This window comes from Ranitomeya imitator, chromosome 5 (assembly GCF_032444005.1).
Source record: "Ranitomeya imitator isolate aRanImi1 chromosome 5, aRanImi1.pri, whole genome shotgun sequence".
Taxonomy (NCBI): domain Eukaryota; kingdom Metazoa; phylum Chordata; class Amphibia; order Anura; family Dendrobatidae; genus Ranitomeya; species Ranitomeya imitator.
The window spans coordinates 260,369,652-260,388,551 of record NC_091286.1 but is presented as its reverse complement, the minus strand read 5'-3'; the positions used below and the strand labels follow the sequence as shown (position 1 = coordinate 260,388,551).

The 18,900-nt window shown below is 42.1% G+C and overlaps 1 protein-coding gene across 1 annotated transcript in view; it reads left to right on the top strand.

Annotated features, from left to right (window-relative positions):
• The window catches only part of NKAIN2 (sodium/potassium transporting ATPase interacting 2), a 1,573,379-nt gene that overhangs the window by 573,562 nt on the left and 980,917 nt on the right, over window positions 1-18,900 (top strand). Inside the window, exon 2 of the mRNA XM_069726099.1 lies at window positions 15,791-15,928. Within this exon, the coding sequence (XP_069582200.1) occupies window positions 15,791-15,928 (138 nt within the window). The remainder of the gene's footprint in view (window positions 1-15,790; window positions 15,929-18,900) is intronic.

Here is an 18,900-nt window from a genome sequence, read left to right as displayed (position 1 = left end):
AGCTGAGTAGCTCAGCAGAGGAGGTGGAGGAGAAGGAAGATGAGGAGGCTATGCTGCATCTTCAGACACAGAAACAGAGTGATGCAACCACAACAAGCACTGAATCATCAACCACAACTCTGGTTGTGGCAAGCAGCAGTCATGGGTCTGCAGTTTGCAGGGACAGCAAAGGTTGACTTGCCTGTGCCTTTTTGAGACCACAAAGGATGCCTCTACTCACGTTCTCTGGCAACTTTGCAAAAAAACTCTCAGCAGAGGCAAAAATTGCAAAAATTTGACTACTGCATGCATTATTCCGGGAATCTCGCTGTGCAAAAATGAGGACTATTTGGCCTCGCCAACAACCTGCTGTCTCATCAACCACATATTCTGCTTCTTCCTCCTCCAGCAACATGCAACTGTTCTTACACAGGTCTCCAGCTGAAGAAACTCCACTTGTTTACCCCTCCACAGGCGGGGTGAGTGAGAATACGTTAGCTGTTACGGAAGTGGAGATGCCTTCTGTTTTTGTTTCACTGACAACACCACATCTTTCTCAATCCACCATAACATCCACACTTGCTCCACACTCAGAGTCCAGCAGTTTGTCACGTTCACTCTACTCCACCCTCTCTTAGCACAGCAGCCAGCCTTCAGTCTCATTATTGTAGTCATGTAAAAGAATGTTTCCAACCTACAAAAACCAAAGCTAAGAGCTTGAACTCCACCATCTCCAATTTGTTGGTCAGGAAATGCTGCCTTTCCACCTGTTGGATAAAGACGGTTTCTGAAAGCTGATTGCCGTCATAGTCTCTCAGTACCAGTTGCCCAGTTGCTATTACTTTTCTAAGAAAGCTGTGCCTGTGCTACACCAGCATGTTGCAGACAACCTTACCTACCTTGAAGAAATCTATGTCTGCCAGGGTGCAATTCATCACTGACACAAACAAGGCCAGGGGTATTACAGATCACTGTCTTGGCACTGTGTGACTCTGGTGACTGCGGGACAGGCGGGCAAAGAGATGCTCCACACGTTTTCAAATCTCAAAGGCTTGTGGGGACAACCCTCTGTATCTAACACTTCCTCCTCTGCTTCTGCCTCCTCCAGGGCCTCCACCTGCACCTTCAAGCTCTCGCTTAATGAGACGTGTTCCAACAGTGCAGCGAGAATCCTCCACCTCTGTACTGCGCAGCCAGGGCTCACTTTAATCAGGCAGTGTTTAAATTAATAAGCCTTGACGATTGCAGTTACATAGCTCAAGAGTTGTGGACAGCTATCCACTCTGAGTTTGAGCAATGGCTGTCTCCACTGACCCAATTAGCCAGGGAAGGCCGTGTGCCATAATGTTTTGAACATGGTGGGGGCCCTACTCTGGGGCAACCTCACACACATGCCTTGCATGGCTCACATCCACAAATCCATGGTACAGCAATTTTTCCATCACTATGCTGGCCTGGATACACTACTGGAGAAAGCATGGTCACTGTGTGCTCACTTGTGTCATTTGCACCCTGGAGGTCTTTTGGCTTACTTGTTAACCACTTGTTATGCTATGTGCCAGCATGGTGGAATTCCACTCTCCACATGTTGCAGCAACTGTGGCAGCAGCAATGAGCTCTGGTGCTCTATGTCTTTTTGCATAGCCTGGGCTAATGTAGTATGGACGTGGTGAAAATCACACTTGCAGAGCTACTAAGCTGGTAAACACTGACAATGCCATCATTATTATTACTCTTCCTGTCATCTACATGCTGGAGCTCACTTTGAATAGTCTGTGGAAGGAGGTGTTGGTTACAGAGGGTGTTAAGGAGAGGAAGATGTCAAAGTGATAACAATATCTCTAAGTTCTGGAGTGTCTTCGCACAAGTGGATGCCATGTGTTGGTGGATTACAGTGATCGAGGGGGGCTCATGGTGCCAAACAAACTGTTAGTGAAGGTGCAGGAGCTGAGAAACAAATGGAGGAGGATCAGGAGATAGAGGTGATGGGTGTGCAACAGTAAGGAGGTGAAGAGGATAATGATCCCCTCTCTATTGTCCATAGTTGGCAGGAGTGGACAGAAGAAGCAAGCTTGAGTGTTTCTCACCAGCAACTCACCATGAACTTGGACCTCATGGTAACACCCGACACATAAGCGTCTTCTTGCTGCACTATTTGCAACATGATGCCCATATTGTTAGGAGTAGAAATAGTGCTGCCTACTGAACTGCCATTCTATTAAATCCATGGTACAAGAGTAAATTTTGCCAGATGCTTTCCCCACTTGGAAAGGGACACGCGCATGCTGGGTTATCGAAACACGCTTGTATGCAATCTTAAGAATGGTTTTCCCCAAGACAGCAGTGAGACACATGGTATGCAATGCAGTAATAGACTTCTAACTCTGGGAACATCAAGTCATCAACCCAAAAACACATTTCACACATTTTTAGACCAGCCTGTGACCCAGCATAACAGAGTATAAGTCTGACACATTATGGACGACTGGAGAGGATGGTGCATGAGTATCTCAGGATAAATATCAATGCCACCAGGGAGAATTTAGACCCTTTTGTATTTTGGTTTTAAAAAAATGAAGAGTGGCATGAGCTCACCTGTAATGCCTTAGAGGTTTTGTTATACCCAACAGTCAGTGTTCTCTCAGAACGTGTCTTCAGCAGTGCTGGTGGAGTCCTGACTGATAAGTGCATCCAGCTGTCTCCTGAAAGTGTAGACCACCTAACTGACTTTTGTACCTCAGTTTCAGACTTTCATGCATTGATCTCATGTTATTGCAGTCTGTGACACCTTTGTCATGGCTGCTGTGCATGCTTTTGCTATTGTTGCTGATGTTACAAACAATTTTATGAAATGTGGAGAGTCCAAGTGGGGTCTCCATCTGGTGGTTTGCCTGTATTGGATGGGGTGTCAAATGCCCATTATACTATTTCTACTCTTGTCAAAATGATGCCACTTTAGTGGTATGTGACAATATTTTTTTGAAATGTGGAGACTCCAAGTTGGGTCTCCATCTGGTGGGATGCCTGTAGTGGAAAGGGTGTCAAAGACTTATTATACTATTTTTACCCTAGTGAAATGAGTGCTACTTTAGTGGTATGTGACAATAATTTTTTGAAATGTGGAAACTCCAAATTGGGTCTCCAGCTGTTCAGTTGCCTATGGTGGAAGGGATGTCAGAGGCCCATTATACCAGGGGTGTCAAACTGCATTCCTCGAGGGCCTCAAACCATGCGTGTTTTCAAGATTTCCTTAAGCATTGCACAAGGTGCTGGAATCATTCTATGCAGGTGATTAAATTATCACCTGTGCAATGCAAGGAAATCCTGAAAACATGACATGTTTGCAGCCCTCGAGGAATGCAGTTTGACACCCCTGGATTATACTGTTTCCACTCTGGTGAAATTAATGCCACTTTAGTGGTGTGTGTGACAATATTTTTTTGAAATATGGACTCTAAGTTGGGTCTCCATCTGGTGGGTTGCTAATAGCAGTAGGGCTCCCAGACCGGCAGGCCTGCCCTTACGTTCAGTTAACTACCTGTGTTACTGTCCTTTAATGTTTATAACAATAGTAGACTACGAAGCTGATATTTGTGCCACCTGAGAATGGCTGAGCAGAAAAGCAGTTTGAGCTGTTGCATGAGGTATCACGGCGGCTCCCAGCACAGCAGGCTTTCAACGGTCCCTCACCGACCTTGTCTTAATTTAACCTTAACTTAAAAGCTCTAAATGCTGGCACAGACCCTGATACATTGTTCATGGCCCATGGCTGGCTGCTACTGTGCCATTATCAAATTTATACTGTGGGTGAATTGATCAGTCAACTACCTGTGTTATTATTATTAAATTTTTCTACCAATAGTATTCTACTTAACTGATGTTTGTGGCACCTGAGTGTGGCTTAGCAAAAATCCAGTTTGAGCTGTTGCATGAGGTATCAGGCCTCCCAGAAAAGCATGTTTACACTGCTCCCTTACCCAGATCCTCTTATTTTAAACATAAATTCAAAGCAGTAAATGCTGGCCCAGACCCTGATTCCCCATGCATGGCCCATGGCTGACTATTGTTGTGTCATTATCAAATTTCTACTATGGGTCAATTGATGCCACTTTTTCTGGTGTCTGCCCCCAATTTTTGGAAATGTTTGGACTCCAAGTTGGGTCTCCTTCATGTCTGTTGCCTGAATTTGACAAGCCTCTCAGAGCACCAGGACTACATCTGTTACTCATCCTCCTGTTACTGATCAATGTTTCAGCTAGAAATGCTGGTCCAAGCGCTGTCCCATGCATCCATCCTGCACAATTATACTATTTGTGCTCTGGGTCAACTGATGCCACTTTTTCTGGTGTCTGCCCTTAATTGAAGCTGGTTTGGCAGCTTTTTGCCCTCTCTGAAGGTGTTACATATGAATTTGGTTTTGCCTCCCATTGAATTCAATGGGGTTCGTGTGTGTTTGACGAACTGTTAGGCGAATATGTTCTGTGAACATCGAGGGGTTCGCCGAGCTGAACCTTGAAAGGTTTGCTCATCTCTATTGGTCACCATAGGTTGAGAAGAGGTCAACAGCTTGTTTGAAGGTACAAATATCGTAGAAACTGCCATCAGTGGAGAGCTATAGAGGCTTTAATAAAACTAGATATCTAGCCTGCAAATGGAACTGAAATGATTCAAAGTTCTGGTGCTCTTTAGCTTGATCTTGAATTGTTTATGTCAGATCCACTACATGATCACCAAGCTGAATTGGATCCATACTGGTGAAAAATTGTTTATGTCCAGATGTAATGTGAGACAGAGTCATTTCTCATGAGCAAGCCATGAGGCTAGGAAGTTAAGGAGTCTGAGGTCAAAGCCTGAAGTGTGCGTCAAAGACAAAGGGATAAGATAAATGGATAGTCAGAGGCAAAGTCCGGGGTGAGGTAACTAAGGTTACAGTTCGTCAAAGGCAAGAGGGGTAATACAAACAAATAGTCAAAAGGCAAATCCAAGGTCCAGCAATAAAGATCAGAAAAACTGAAACCAGAGCACACAGAAAACACACCACAGAGCAAGACTACAACTGGCAATGATCAGATCATTGCAAGACAGATAAATATCCAGGTAATCAAACTGAACCGGTGACACCTGGAGAAAACCCCACAGGCCCGGCCAGATTGGACAGCTGTCATTCACAATACTGACAGCACAGCATGCCCTTGCATTAGATGACTGAGCTGTCACTCACAAGAGCCCAGCACACCCTTGATTCCATAGGACAGCTGAGCTGTTACTCACAGCATTCTTAGAACACCGTGAGTGGTAAAATCTTAACAGTAGATCTCTTGGTATACAGTGACTATAAATTTTATTTTAAAAATCTTTATCTCAGGATATATTTCCTGTTGATATCACCATCGCAAGCATTTTATTGCTGTCAATCATTAATCATGAATTGATTAAGAATTCATACCTTAATGTGTTACAATATTTTGTCTAGCTAAAAATGAAAATGTAAAAAGTAATATCTTTTTTTTTCATAAACCAATATTACAAGTAAGGATAACAAACGTATTATATCTTTTTACAGAAATATGTTTCTAAATATGTTTCTAAATATGAAAGCTATAAGGGCACACACTCATCGATGTACATAAAATTGCTCTGATGTTGTTCCTGAAAAGTATGAAGAGTGCCATGCAAGTGTCATGCAAATACAATGCAATTTTTCTCACCTATATCACCTATGAGTATGCGTATGCGTATGCAAAGAGTTTTTAATATCAGCTTGTACATACAGTAATTCTCTATGTCATTTCAAGCTAAGTTACTGACTAATAAAAGAATCTTAGATACAGATGTAGAAAGATGATAGATAATTAGATAGATAGCTTGCTTGATAGATTGATGTCATTGAGATATATTATAGCTTACTGTACAGGTATTTAGCTAATAATAAAATAACTAAAAGTAAAAAATGGCATGAGGTACCCCTAATATTTCTTAACCAGCTGAGGGAAAGTCAACAGCTGGGAGCTGATATTTACGGTCTGGGAAGGGGGTAATAAACATGGAGCTTCCAAGGCTATTAATATCAGCTCACAGCTGTCTACTTTGCCAATACTGGTTAATAAAAAAAGGGTGACCCCAAAAAAGATTGACGTGGGGTTCCCCCTAAAAATATTAACCAGCAAAGGCTAGGCAGACAGCTGCGGGCTGATATTTATTGCCTTGGAAGGGGTCATGGATATTAGCCCCCTCACAAACTAAGAACATCAACTTTCAGCCACCCCACAAATGGCACATCCATTAGATGTGCCAAATTTGATGCTTTGCCCGGCTCTTCTCACTTGCCCTGTTGTGGTGGCAAGTGAGGTTAATAATTTTGGGGTTGATGCCACTTTTGTACTGTCAACTAACATCAAGCCCAGGGGTAAGTAATAGAGAGCTATCTATAAGACACCTCCATTACTAATTCCATAGTTAAATGTAATAAAGGCAAAGACCGTGTAAAGACTTTTCATTGAAAGAAACACACAAAGTCTTTTATTTGAAATAAAACCTCCCCAATTCTCTTTTACCCATTGATTACTGTAAAAATAAAACAATAAAACACAATATTCCTCCCCTGTCTGCAAATAATCCCTATGTGATGCTGTCCCACGAAGAACTTCAACTCTGCTACATTCGGATGGTTTGTTGAACGGTGACATGATGCGCTCAGCAAGTCAGCCGGAACACACTGAGACAGGAGCGTGATTATACTCCTACAGTGTCTGGTGCTGACGTAAGGTCACCAGAATTCATGTCCAATGAACCCTTTTCATAATATGGATGTGCCTTCAATGATCCATAAGAAAATTTGGCACTAAGAGAAGATAAAATTAAATGATTTAAGATGCAATACAATACAGGTTGAAAAAAGTTTGGGTCTACATTGGACCTTCCTCGGTGTGCTGCATAATAAAGCAAAAAAAATCACAAAAGATAGAGATTAAAAGAAGTTTAAGGTCTTAGAATCAAAATTCAGTAAATAATCATATGAGAGATACAGTGGGGCAAAAAAGTATTTAGTCAGTCAGCAATAGTGCAAGTTCCACCACTTAAAAAGATGAGAGGCGTCTGTAATTTACATCATAGGTAGACCTCAACTATGGGAGACAAACTGAGAAAAAAAAATCCAGAAAATCACATTGTCTGTTTTTTTATCATTTTTTTTGCATATTATGGTGGAAAATAAGTATTTGGTCAGAAACAAACAATCAAGATTTCTGGCTCTCACAGACCTGTAACTTCTTCTTTAAGAGTCCCCTCTTTCCTCCACTGATTACCTGTAGTAATGGCACCTGTTTAAACTTGTTATCAGTATAAAAAGACACCTGTGCACACCCTCAAACAGTCTGACTCCAAACTCCACTATGGTGAAGACCAAAGAGCTGTCAAAGGACACCAGAAACAAAATTGTAGCCCTGCACCAGGCTGGGAAGACTGAATCTGCAATAGCCAACCAGTTTGGAGTGAAGAAATCAACAGTGGGAGCAATAATTAGAAAATGGAAGACAGACAAGACCACTGATAATCTCCCTCGATCTGGGGCTCCACGCAAAATCCCACCCCGTGGGGTCAGAATGATCACAAGAACGGTGAGCAAAAATCCCAGAACCATGCGGGGGGACCTAGTGAATGAACTGCAGAGAGCAGGCACCAATGTAACAAGGCCTACCATAAGTAACACACTACGCCACCATGGACTCAGATCCTGCAGTGCCAGACGTGTCACACTGGTTAAGCCAGTACATGTCCGGGCCCGTCTGAAGTTTGCTAGAGAGCATTTGGATGATCCAGAGGAGTTTTGGGAGAATGTCCTATGGTCTGATGAAACCAAACTGGAACTGTTTGGTAGAAACACAACTTGTTGTGTTTGGAGGAAAAAGAATACTGAGTTGCATCCATCAAACACCATACCTACTGTAAAGCATGGTGGTGGAAACATCATGCTTTGGGGCAGTTTCTCTGCAAAGGGGCCAGGACGACTGATCCGGGTACATGAAAGAATGAATGGGGCCATGTATCGTGAGATTTTGAGTGCAAACCTCCTTCCATCAGCAAGGGCATTGAAGATGAAACGTGGCTGGGTCTTTCAACATGACAATGATCCAAAGCACACCGCCAGGGCAACAAAGGAGTGGCTTCGTAAGAAGCATTTCAAGGTCCTGGAGTGGCTTAGCCAGTCTCCAGATCTCAACCCTATAGAAAACCTTTGGAGGGAGTTGAAAGTCCGTGTTGCCAAGCGAAAAGCCAAAAACATTACTGCTCTAGAGGAGATCTGCATGGAGGAATGGGCCAACATACCAACAACAGTGTGTGGCAACCTTGTGAAGACTTACAGAAAACGTTTGACCTCTGTCATTGCCAACAAAGGATATATTACAAAGTATTGAGATGAAATTTTGTTTCTGACCAAATACTTATTTTCCACCATAATATGCAAATAAAATGATAAAAAAACAGACAATGTGATTTTCTGGATTTTTTTTTCTCAGTTTGTCTCCCATAGTTGAGGTCTACCTATGATGTAAATTACAGACGCCTCTCATCTTTTTAAGTGGTGGAACTTGCACTATTGCTGACTGACTAAATACTTTTTTGCCCCACTGTATCACTGAAACGTCATATACTTCAAATACTATTTATATTAACACAACATACCTTATTGTACAAATGAAAAGATATCTGACAAGAAAGGAGAATTAAATACCAAGTAAGAAGGTTGCACTGTGGATCATCAGGAGTAAATGTCACGCTAGTCACTTCTCACGAGAGTCACGACCAATCCATGAGTCAAAAAAAAGGAGTCCAAGGTTGGAAGCCAGGAGAGTACTTCATAAACAGGAGGATGAGACAAAATCATGGTCAGGTAACGTTCCAAAGTCAGAATACCAGGAGGATAACAGATCACAGCAGAAGGGGTTAAACACTTGAATGTTCAGAACGAAGTCCAAGGTAAGGCAGCAAATGATCAAGCATACAGAACTCCAGGCACAGGGAGCACAAACCTCACTTGCTGAATGTACATCTGGCCTGGGAGAAGCAGCTCAGTTAAGTAGGCACAGTAATCACCCGGGATAGTGAACACTTGGAGACAGCCGACGCCTCCGAGTCACAGATTGGAAAGCCGAGCTGCCAATCAACACACTGACAGCTCAGCATGCCTCTATACCAGATTGGATGGCCAAGCAGTCAATCAAAGTACTGACAACTTCAACACGCCCCTGTACTGGATTGTACAGCCGAGCTGTCAGTAACTGCATCCTAGACACACTGAGGGGTGGAACCATGATTGTACCCACTTTTCAAGGGGGGCCACTGGACCCCCAGACTTCCCAGCAAATTTTAGATGGTAGGCTCTGACTAACTGGTCAGCCTTCACATCTAGAGAAGGGACTCGGGATCTCTCCTCTGGTCCATATCCCCTGCAGTGGATAAGGTACTGGAGGGAATTACAGACCATCTGAGAATCCACAACCCTCTGAATCTCCAGGCCACCGTGTACTGAACGCGGAGGAGGCAGGGATGAGGGAAACAATGCAAAGGAACATACTCCTATAATAGGGATTTATGGAACATGTTAGGGATGCCAAGCGATGGAGGAAGCTTTAATCTAAATGCCACAGGATTGACCACCTCCAGGATCTTAGATGGACAAAAAAAGTTTGGACCCAACTTTGCCGACAGCACTTTAAGGTTAATGTTCCTAGACAACAACCAAACCTTATCCCCAATCTTAGAAACAGGACCAACCGAACGTCTTCTATCAGCTTTTCATTTTTGTCAAATCTGAGCAGTCCCAATATTCTTCTGAACGTTCCTCCAGGCATTAGACAACCTTCCTCCAGACAAGTCTCTGTATCGTGACCCCCACCCCAGCGCATTCAAAACTAATCCTAGAAAATTCACTATAATGGGGATGAAAACCATAATTACAGAAGAATGGTGAGGTTCCAGTAGATTGATGTACTTGATTGATAAAAGCAAACTCAGCGAGAGGTAAAAACAAAGACCAGTCTTCCTGTCTAGCTGCCACAAAGCACCTTAAAATATGTTCCAAAGACTCATTTGTCCTTCCAGTCTGACCATTGGTTTCAGGGTGATAAGCAGATGAAAATGACAAATCAATCCCTGGTTTACTGCAAAATGCTCTCCAAAATTTATAGACAAATTATACTCTCCTATCAGACACAATGTTCAAAGGGATCCCATGTAGCCTTACAGTAAGAGAACTAAACAGCCTGGAGAGTGTCTCTGCATTAGGTAATCCTGACAAAGGAACAAAATGAGATTGTTTGCTGAATCGATCAACTACTGCCCCAGATAGCAATTTTCCCTTCAGACAGAGGCAAATCTGTGATAAAATCCATGGACAAATTAGTCCATGATCTTTCTAGAATTGGCAATTGAGCCACTTCCCAAGCCGGCTGGCTATGACTGACTTTGGCTCGAGCGCAGACTTCACAAGCAGATACAAAATCTTTAATGTCATTATGCATGGATGGCCACCAAAAAAGCCTAGCAACACCTTTCTGTGTAGCAGTAACCCCAGGATGACCACTTAAAACAGAATCATAAAATTCCTGTAGCACTAGCAATCTTAGGTGCACAGGCACAAATAATTTGGACCCTGGGGAAGTGGAAGGAGCCAATGACTGGAGTTTACGAATCTCTTCCAATTTTGAGGTTACCATAGACACCACAATACCCTCAGTATTAATAGAGGATCGAAGTTCTGGAGAAAAAATGGAATCTAGACTACGAAATAATATATCAGCTTGCACATTTTTAGACCATGTCCTTAATGTAATAGAAAAATTAAACCATTAGAAAAACAAGGACATCTGGTCTATCTAGGAGTTAACCTTTTAGCCAATTCAATGTACACTAAATTCTTGTGATCAGTGATCACCGCAACTGGATGAACCACGCCCTCCAAAAAATACCTCCATTCTTCAAAGGTCAATTTGACTGCAAGTAGCTCCCGATCCTGACATCATAATTTACCTCCGCTGGTGAAAATGTTTTTAAAAAAAAAGCACATGGACACAGGTTAGAAAACGTTTTGGGCACCTGAAATAAGACTGCCCCCACTTCGATCTCTGAAGCATCCACCTGCACAATGAACTGTTCTTGGAGATCATGTTGGAACAGAATGGGTGCGGAAATAAAACACTCTTTCAATCTTTCAAAAGCCCTGATAGCACCCAGCAACCAAACTTTGAGATTTGCCCCCTTATGTGAAAGGTCCGTAAGTAGTCTGGGAAAACGTCTTGATAAATTTTCAATAACAGTTGGCGAATCCCAGAAAATGCTGCAAAGCCTTAAGACCACGAGGCTGAACCCATTCAATTATGGCCTGCACCTTCCCAGGGTCCTTCTTAAACCCTTCTGCTGACAAAATAAACCCCAGGAAATAAATCTCCTGAACAGAAAAAACACATTTCTCTAATTTGGCAAACAAAGGGTTTTCCCTCAATTTCTGTAATACAACAGGGACATGTTCCTGGCGAGTGTCCAAATCTGGTGAGAAAATTAGAATGTCATCGAGGTAAATCACAACATATCTTCCAATGCAATCAGAGAAAATATTATTAATTAAATTTTGAAACATGGCAGATGCATTAGATAATCCAAAAGGCATGATAAGGTTTTCAAAATGACCCTCAGATGTTAAAAACACTGTTTTCCTCTCATCACCTTTCCGGATGCGTATCTAATTGTAAGCCTCTCTAAGATCAAGTTTAGAAAACATCATAGCCCCCAGAAGCTGATTATATAGGTCAGGGACGAGTGGAAGTGGTTTATGTATTTTTAACCATGATCTTGTTTTGTTTTTGGAAATGAAGGCAAGGACGGAGACCCCATATTTATTTTTAACAAAGAAATATCCAGCAGCTATAAGGAGGAGGATGGATGGAAATAACCCTTCCTTAAACTTTTGTTAATAACTTCTTTCATGGTGGTTCATTCAGGCACCAACAAATAGTAAAGACGAGCTTTTGGCAATTTGGCAATAGTAATAAGATCAGTAGAACAATCATAGGGATGTTGGGGAGGTAATATATCCGCAACTATAACCTTGGGCAAATGGACCTGCTCTGGGGAAGTATGGCAAGCAGCCTGCTGTTCACCATGTCTCTCACGGATTCTGCATTCCATTCGTATGGCCTGAGTCATGGCCTTAATCAGAGTACAAGGGGCATCATGGAGGACCAGAGCATCATTGAGGGTTTCAGAAAGGCCTTTTGGAACTGGCACCTGAGAGCAGCATCATTCCACAGAACTTCAGTGTACCACTGCCGGAACTCAGTACAGAAGTCCTCCACTCTGTGACCCCCTTGAGCCAGGTTCCTCATCTTAGCCTCATTCACCTGGATTCTGTCAGGTTCATCATATATCAGACCTAAGCTTTCAATAAAGGCGTCAACAGAAAACTGTTCAGGGGATTGTGGTGACAAAGAAAATGTCCAGGTCTGAGGACACCATCGCAATAGGGACATGATTATTCCCACCCACTGGAACTCCTCCCCTGACAACCGGCAGAGCAAGGCAAGAAGTAACTTACAGCTCTCCCTGAACACCCTAAACTGGTCTTTCCTGAAAATTTATCAGGGAGGGATCTCACAGGTTCACGAGAGACCAACTGTACATCAGAGGGTACTGATGTCACAGCCACTGCTGGCAGTGGAGGATTAAGGGGGGTCTTCATTAATTTATTTATCTAACCCTGCAACCAATATTGCGATGACTCCAGACTCTGGCAATCCTTAGGCAGATCCTGAGTCATCTGAGTCAAAATTCGCCACCTGGTCATAAAGCATGTGAACAGGATACATACTGGCAAAAAAGAAAAACGTATCAGTCAGATGTAATGTGAAGCTAGTCACTTCTCATGGCCATACCATGAGTCAGAATGGTCAAGGAGTCCAAGGTCAGAAGCCAGGAGAATATGTCATAAACAGAAAGAAGAGACAATGTGTGGTCAGGTAACATTACGGGATCAGAATACCAGGAGGATAATGGATCACTGCAGAAGGGGTTAAACAGTTGGATGGTCAGAACGAAGTCCAAGGTCAGACAGCAAATGATTAAGCATACAGAACTCAAGGCAGGAGGACCACAAACCTCACTTGTTGAATGTACATCTAACAGAGGTCTGGGAGATGCAGCTCAGTTAAGTAGGCATGGCAATCACCAGGGATAGTGAACACTTGGAGACAGCCGACGCCTCCCAGTCACAGATTGGATAGTCAAACTGTCAATCAACACACAGCATGCCCCTGTACCAGATTAGCTGACCAAGCTGTCAATCAAAGTTCTGACAGGTTCAACATGCCCCTGTACACTGAGATTTGCAACTATGACAGTAAAGGTACCGTCACACTTAGCGACGCTGCAGCGATACCGACAACGATCCGGATCGCTGCAGCGTCGCTGTTTGGTCGCTGGAGAGCTGTCACACAGACCGCTCTCCAGCGACCAACGATGCCGGTAACCAGAGTAAACATCGGGTAACTAAGCGCAGGGCCGCGCTTAGTAACCCGATGTTTACCCTGGTTACCATCCTAAAAGTAAAAAAAACAAACACTACATACTTACCTACAGCCGTCTGTCCTCCAGCGCTGTGCTCTGCTCTCCTCCTGTACTGTCTGTGTGAGCACAGCGGCCGGAAAGCAGAGCGGTGACGTCACCGCTCTGCTTTCCGGCTGACCGACGCTCACAGCCAGTACAGGAGGAGTGCAGAGCACAGCGCTGGAGGACAGACGGCTGTAGGTAAGTATGTAGTGTTTGTTTTTTTTACTTTTAGGATGGTAACCAGGGTAAACATCGGGTTACTAAGCGCGGCCCTGCGCTTAGTTACCCGATGTTTACCCTGGTTACCAGTGAAGACATCGCTGAATCAGTGTCACACACGCCGATTCAGCGATGTCTACGGGGAGTCCAGCGACCAAATAAAGTTCTGGACTTTCTTCCCCGACCAGCAACAGCACAGCAGGGGCCTGATCGCTGCTGCCTGTCACACTGGACGATATCGCTAGCGAGGACGCTGCAACGTCACGGATCGCTAGCGATATCGTCTAGTGCAGGGGTCCCCAACTCCAGGCCTCGAGGGCCGCCAACAGTGCAGGTTTTCAGGATTTCTTTAGTATTGCATCGGTGGTAATGTGATCATCTGCACAGGTGATGATTCCAACCCCTGTGCAATACTAAGGAAATCCTGAAAACCTGCACTGTTGGCGGCCCTCGAGGCCTGGAGTTGGGGACCACTGGTCTAGTGTGACGGTACCTTAAGTTCCTGAATGAGGAGACAGAGACATACCAAATTGCATTTTATCCTATTGGTCAACTAAGAAACACTGAATGCAGTGTCCACCGCTGGTTCAAACAGATGCTGTATGCCTAATGAATAGTGAAATAGATAAAAGGAAAGGGTAGTTCTAAAAGCAGCTTAACCAATGGGAGCACAGAATATGTGAGGGGGGTCAATATCCATGGCCCCTTCAAAAGCTATTAATATCAGCCTGCAGCTGTCTGCTAAGCCTGCAGCTGGTTATTTATTATATGGCGACCCCACATAATTTTTTGGGGGGAATCACCTCTTGTTAATAAGCAGTAAAGGCTAAGTAGACAGCTGTGAGCTGATATTAGTAGCCTGGGAAGTTCCACATTTATTACCCCCTTCCTAGGCTATAAACATCATCCTCAGCTGTTGGCTTTCTCTCAGCTGGTTAAGAAAACTTAGGGGGGCCCAAGCCATTTTTTTCATTTATTTTTTATACATGTACTGTACATGAAACTACAAACGTACTGCACAAACTATATATGTTACTGACATCTTTCTATCTCTAGTCTAGGTATATCAATTCTATTCTGACGGGTCACGCTGTGAATTTACTGTACTTGGCTGATGAAGTGTCAGGTTTCCTATGAGATTGGTGCCTAAAAATCAGACGGTACATGCATGGTCCATGTGCCATGCAATTTTTTTCCCTCACCCATTTACTTGCATTGGCGAGTCTCATCCGATATACGTGGCCACTCGCAGCATCCTGCCATTTTTTTTTTCAATCCGCTACGAGCTGAGAAAAAAATTGCAGATGAACACACAATCATTAATTAACATTAGTCACAGTACAATCCGATATTTTATTGTATTGCACTCGTCTGTTTTAAAGGTAGTTGAGTACGAACACTAAAAGTTTAAAAAGAGGACAGTAAAGAGGCGCTAGGAAGATAAAGAGGCAGAAGCAAGCATGATGCTGCAAGTTCACCTGCTCTATGATGAAGCATGTTTTTCATGGTAAATATCATCAATATGTTAACATGGTGTCTAAGTTATTATGCTGCTATACACAGTACAAGAGATCTTGTAAAAATGAACTTTTTCTACTAAAGAAAAACATTGAGGTTTCTTAGTAATAATGCAAACTGTGAGCAACTTTACATCATAGCGTAGTCCAAGCCAATGTGGCTCCTGAATAAAAAGTCAATTATAATTTGATATTACAAGAATATGTTATGTGAAATTATTTACTTTGAGACTGAAAATTAGATTATTGGTACTCTTCCATGCTTCTGGTGCAGGATTCTAATATCTTTTGACATCTGTACACTGAATTATGTTTTGGCTATGACTAAAATCTTTCTTACGAACACTGCACATTTATCCAGTCGCAATCAAAAAACATGAATTTGTAAATTTTTTAAATATTTTTTTATGTTCTTTTCATGTTTAGAAGAGTTTGATGTGTTTCATCATTAATATTTATATGTTGTTTTCTTTTAGGCCTGCATTCTGGAGAGACAAATATTTGACTTCCTTGGCTACCAGTGGGCACCTATCTTGGCAAATTTTGTACATATAATTATTGTTATCCTTGGATTATTTGGAACCATCCAGTGTAGGACGCGTTATATAACAGGAGTAAGTATCTGTACATTTATAATACAGTTTGGATTAAAATGTTAAATTGCAATACCCATGACAGCAAGCCTACTATTTATGTTAATAAAGTTCCCTGAGACTTTCTAAACAAGATTAGATGCCTGTACAATAGAACACTGTTATTTATTAATACTGTATGTTGACATCCTTAACATCATTCACAATACCATTCATTTTGTCATATAAGTTACAAAAGGGAAAAAAATTAAGCATTTGCTTTTAGGGTTTCATTGTGCAGCACAAATGACCTGGCAGCATGATTCTCCAAGTCAGTACAATTACATCAATACCAAACTTCTGAAATTTATGAAATACAAATTCTGTCACAATTTTCCAATTGTGCTTGTTTTTTGGACATTGAGCTGACTTTATTGATACTATTTTGGGAATCTATGTTTTATACAGTTTTCACTGTGAAATTTCCACAGTGCGCTGCGAAGATTCACCGTTTTCTGAGCCGGAAGTGGTGGTTTGGTCTGCAATGTGCAAGACCACACACACTAGACAGCTTCACTCCCTAGATGGCAGTGTCACTAAATGGAGCGCAACCTCGCTCCATGCAAATGTATAAAGCAAGGTCTCGCCCATTAAACGGGTTCAGCCTGGGAGTATTCACAACACATGCATCACCCCAGTTCCTGGCTCAGAGACCGGCAAATTCTTGTAGCACACGGTGCATGAACTGGGTGGATTAATACAAAGTGACTGCAGACAATTGTTCATTTGTGAGGGATTGACAATATTACAATGTGACTGTATACTCTCTTTTTTGAGATCTCTTAATTTTTTTCACTCACCATTATATCCCTTATGACAGGGAGCATTAGTGGTGTTATGCCATCTCCCTTTATATTTGGCGATTATATTATAGGATTTCATCATATCCCCTTTGGGATAAAATTCATCCCCCCCTTATCCCTTATATATTTTTTAGCACAATGCACTTTGTAATAAATTTTCTTGATAATTATATAATGTTGTATGCAGCAATATGCTCTTTGACACAATTGTTATACAATGAGAATATCAGCAATGTATTGATTTCACCTGCATTTCATATTATAAGGATACCTTGTCTTATGCCCTCAATGAGACAAAGAAACATGGCGACATCTATAGGATTTCACTAAGATGGTGTCGGTATGCTCATGCACACTCAACCCATAATCCTCGATGAAGGCCTCTTCTCACTAACGGCACATGTTGATGACTTGCAATACACTAGAAACACATTCTTGAAATGTTCACTGGCAACTCTATTGTTTTTGAATGATCTGCATTTTTGGTCTGATGTGGCACTATTGCCTTATATTTCATTTTTGGCTTACCACCTCTACATCTTTTTATACTGGACAAATCCTCTTTGTTGTAAACTTCATGCATATATCCTTTATTCTTGTGATATATGGTTTTAAACTTATGTTCAATAAACTTTATTGATTTTTATCTTTTGTGTGAGTGGTTTATGGATACTTGGTATCCATCTTTAGTTATATACGATTTAACCCACTGCAAATATATATATATATATATATATATATATATATTTATATATATATATATATATATATTTATATATATATATATATATAAAAGAGGCATCGTGATTACTCGCTAATCCCGCCCCTTGCACAGTAGCTCCACTCCCAACACATCACCACACATAATCCCGCCCCCCACCCCATTACCACACATAATCCCGTCCACACACATTACCACACGAGGCTCCATCCTCACACATTACCACACGAGGCTCCGTCCCCACACATTACCACACGATGCTCCGTCCTCACACATTACCACACGATGCTCCGTCCACACACATTACCACATGAGGCTCTGTCCCCACAAATTACCTCACGAGGCTCCGTCCCCACACATTACCACACAAAGCTCGTCCCCACACACTACCACATGAGGCTCCGTCCCCACACATTACCACACAAGGCTACACCCTCACACATTACCACACGATACCCCGTCCTCACACATTACCACACGAGGCTCCGTCCACACACATTACCACACAAGGCTCCACCTCCTCACATTACCACACACAGCAATTCAACCACTTCAGCCAAGGTAAACGTATATTGAATTGCATAATCACCAGCAGCGTTAATTAGATATCAATGAGCGTGCCGAGCGTTAGCTGGCTGGAAACAGCTAGTATATATATATATATATATATATATATATATATATTTGTGTCACTGGAGAGATGAGTAAAGACATGTCTCTAGCCAGCTTTACTATTTTTTAATGCTTTTTGAATATTTGTTTGTAAAGTGACTGCAGACTTATCCATTTAAAATGGATAACCCCTTTAAATTTGGTGACAGATTTTTTTTTATTTCCTTTTTTATAATAGAGATGAAAAGTGGGATGATACAAATTTTTAGATATTTTACTTTTTTGTGTTTATTAAAACATACTTTTAATATTTTTACTTTGTCTCTTAGTCTACTTAAAGAACTTGAACCTGCAATAAGTTCTTTGCTTATACTATGGTATATACTGCAGTATAAATGCAAATCACGGTTCTCCTAGTAATGGGGTCTGCAGCAGGCACTCACCTGCTAAGGTAACCCACTGGTGACCCACAATTTCATCAAAAAGCCAATAGAAGCCAATCTACGTGCTCATCAGCACTGAAATCACAGATTTTGACAATGGCATTTAAATGGTTAAAGATTTTTCCTCAAGTTTTCTCTTGAGCATCACACAGTCTTAGGCCTCATTTAAACTTCCATTTTTTTGCGTACGAGTACTAGCATTGACTTTCATGGATAGCAGTTGTACCTATAATTGTCTATGGGGCCATACACATGTCTGATTTTTTCCCTCGGACCAAGTGGTCTGCGTAAAATATTGGAGACGTGTCTGATTTTGATCCGAGGGTCAGATCAAAATCAGCAGTGCAAGTCAATGGGTAAATGAAAAAATTGGAC